Source organism: Passer montanus, unplaced genomic scaffold (assembly GCF_014805655.1).
Source record: "Passer montanus isolate IOZ18808 unplaced genomic scaffold, ASM1480565v1 scaffold1889, whole genome shotgun sequence".
Lineage (NCBI taxonomy): Eukaryota > Metazoa > Chordata > Aves > Passeriformes > Passeridae > Passer > Passer montanus.
The window spans coordinates 1-886 of record NW_024366370.1 but is presented as its reverse complement, the minus strand read 5'-3'; the positions used below and the strand labels follow the sequence as shown (position 1 = coordinate 886).

The 886-nt window shown below is 57.2% G+C and overlaps 1 protein-coding gene across 1 annotated transcript in view; it reads left to right on the top strand.

Moving 5' to 3' along the window:
• The window catches only part of LOC120500691 (DNA-directed RNA polymerase III subunit RPC7-like), a gene marked incomplete at its 3' end in the record, with an annotated part of 3005 nt that extends 2125 nt beyond the window's left edge, over nucleotides 1-880 (top strand). The window contains exons 3-6 of the mRNA XM_039705897.1: nucleotides 1-68; nucleotides 169-225; nucleotides 339-406; nucleotides 792-880. The exon at nucleotides 1-68 is cut by the window's left edge and continues 1 nt beyond it. Of these exons, the coding sequence (XP_039561831.1) occupies nucleotides 1-68; nucleotides 169-225; nucleotides 339-406; nucleotides 792-880 (282 nt within the window). The remainder of the gene's footprint in view (nucleotides 69-168; nucleotides 226-338; nucleotides 407-791) is intronic.
• Nucleotides 881-886: the final 6 nt, after the last annotated feature.

The window sequence follows — 886 nt, the reverse complement described above, 5'->3', positions numbered from 1 at the left end:
CATCGAGCGCTACTCGGACAAGTACCAGCTCTCCAACCCCGTGGACAGCGCCATCGACTGGAGCCCAGGTGGGGGCACCCGGGGGTGGCACAGAGGGGTCCTGGGGGGCACGTGGGGTTTTTTGGGGTCTCCCCCAACCCCTCATTTTGCCCCATTTTTCCCCCCCAGACTGGAGGCGGCTCCCGCGGGAGTTGAAGATCCGCGTGCGGCGGCAGCGGAAAGGCCGTGAGTGACCCCCCTGCCCCCCCCGGGGGTCCCCATTGTCCCCTGGGGGGGTGACAGTGCCCCGGGGGGGTGACAGTGCCCCGGGGGGGGTGACAGTCCCCTGTGCCCCCCAGGACCCGCTGCCCCCGTCCCCAAGAAGCCGGTGGCACTGGACAAGGAGGAGGCCATCAAGAAGCTGGAGGTGGGGAGGTGAAATTTGGGGGTGGCACCATGGGGGGATTTGGGATTTTGGGTTTTGGGATTTGGGGTTTGGGATTTTGGGGTTTGGGATTTTGGGATTTGGGGTTTGGGGTTTGGGATTTAGGATTTTGAATTTGGGGTTTTGGATTTGGGATTTGGGGTTTTGGATTTGGGATTTTGGGTTTTGGATTTGGGATTTGGGGTTTTGGATTTGGGATTTGGGATTTTGGGTTTTGGACTTTGGATTTTGATTTTTGGGATTTTGGATTTTGGGATTTGGGATTTTGGGATTTGGATTTGGGATTTGGGATTTTGGGGTTTGGATTTGGGATTTTGCATTTTGGATTTGGGATTTGGGGTTTTGACGCTCCCTGAGCCCCCCCCAGAGCCTGGAGAAGAAGGAGGAGGAGGTGACATCAGAGGAGGAAGAGGAGAAGGAGGAGGAAGAAGAGGGAAAGGAGGAGGAGGAGGAGGAGTACGA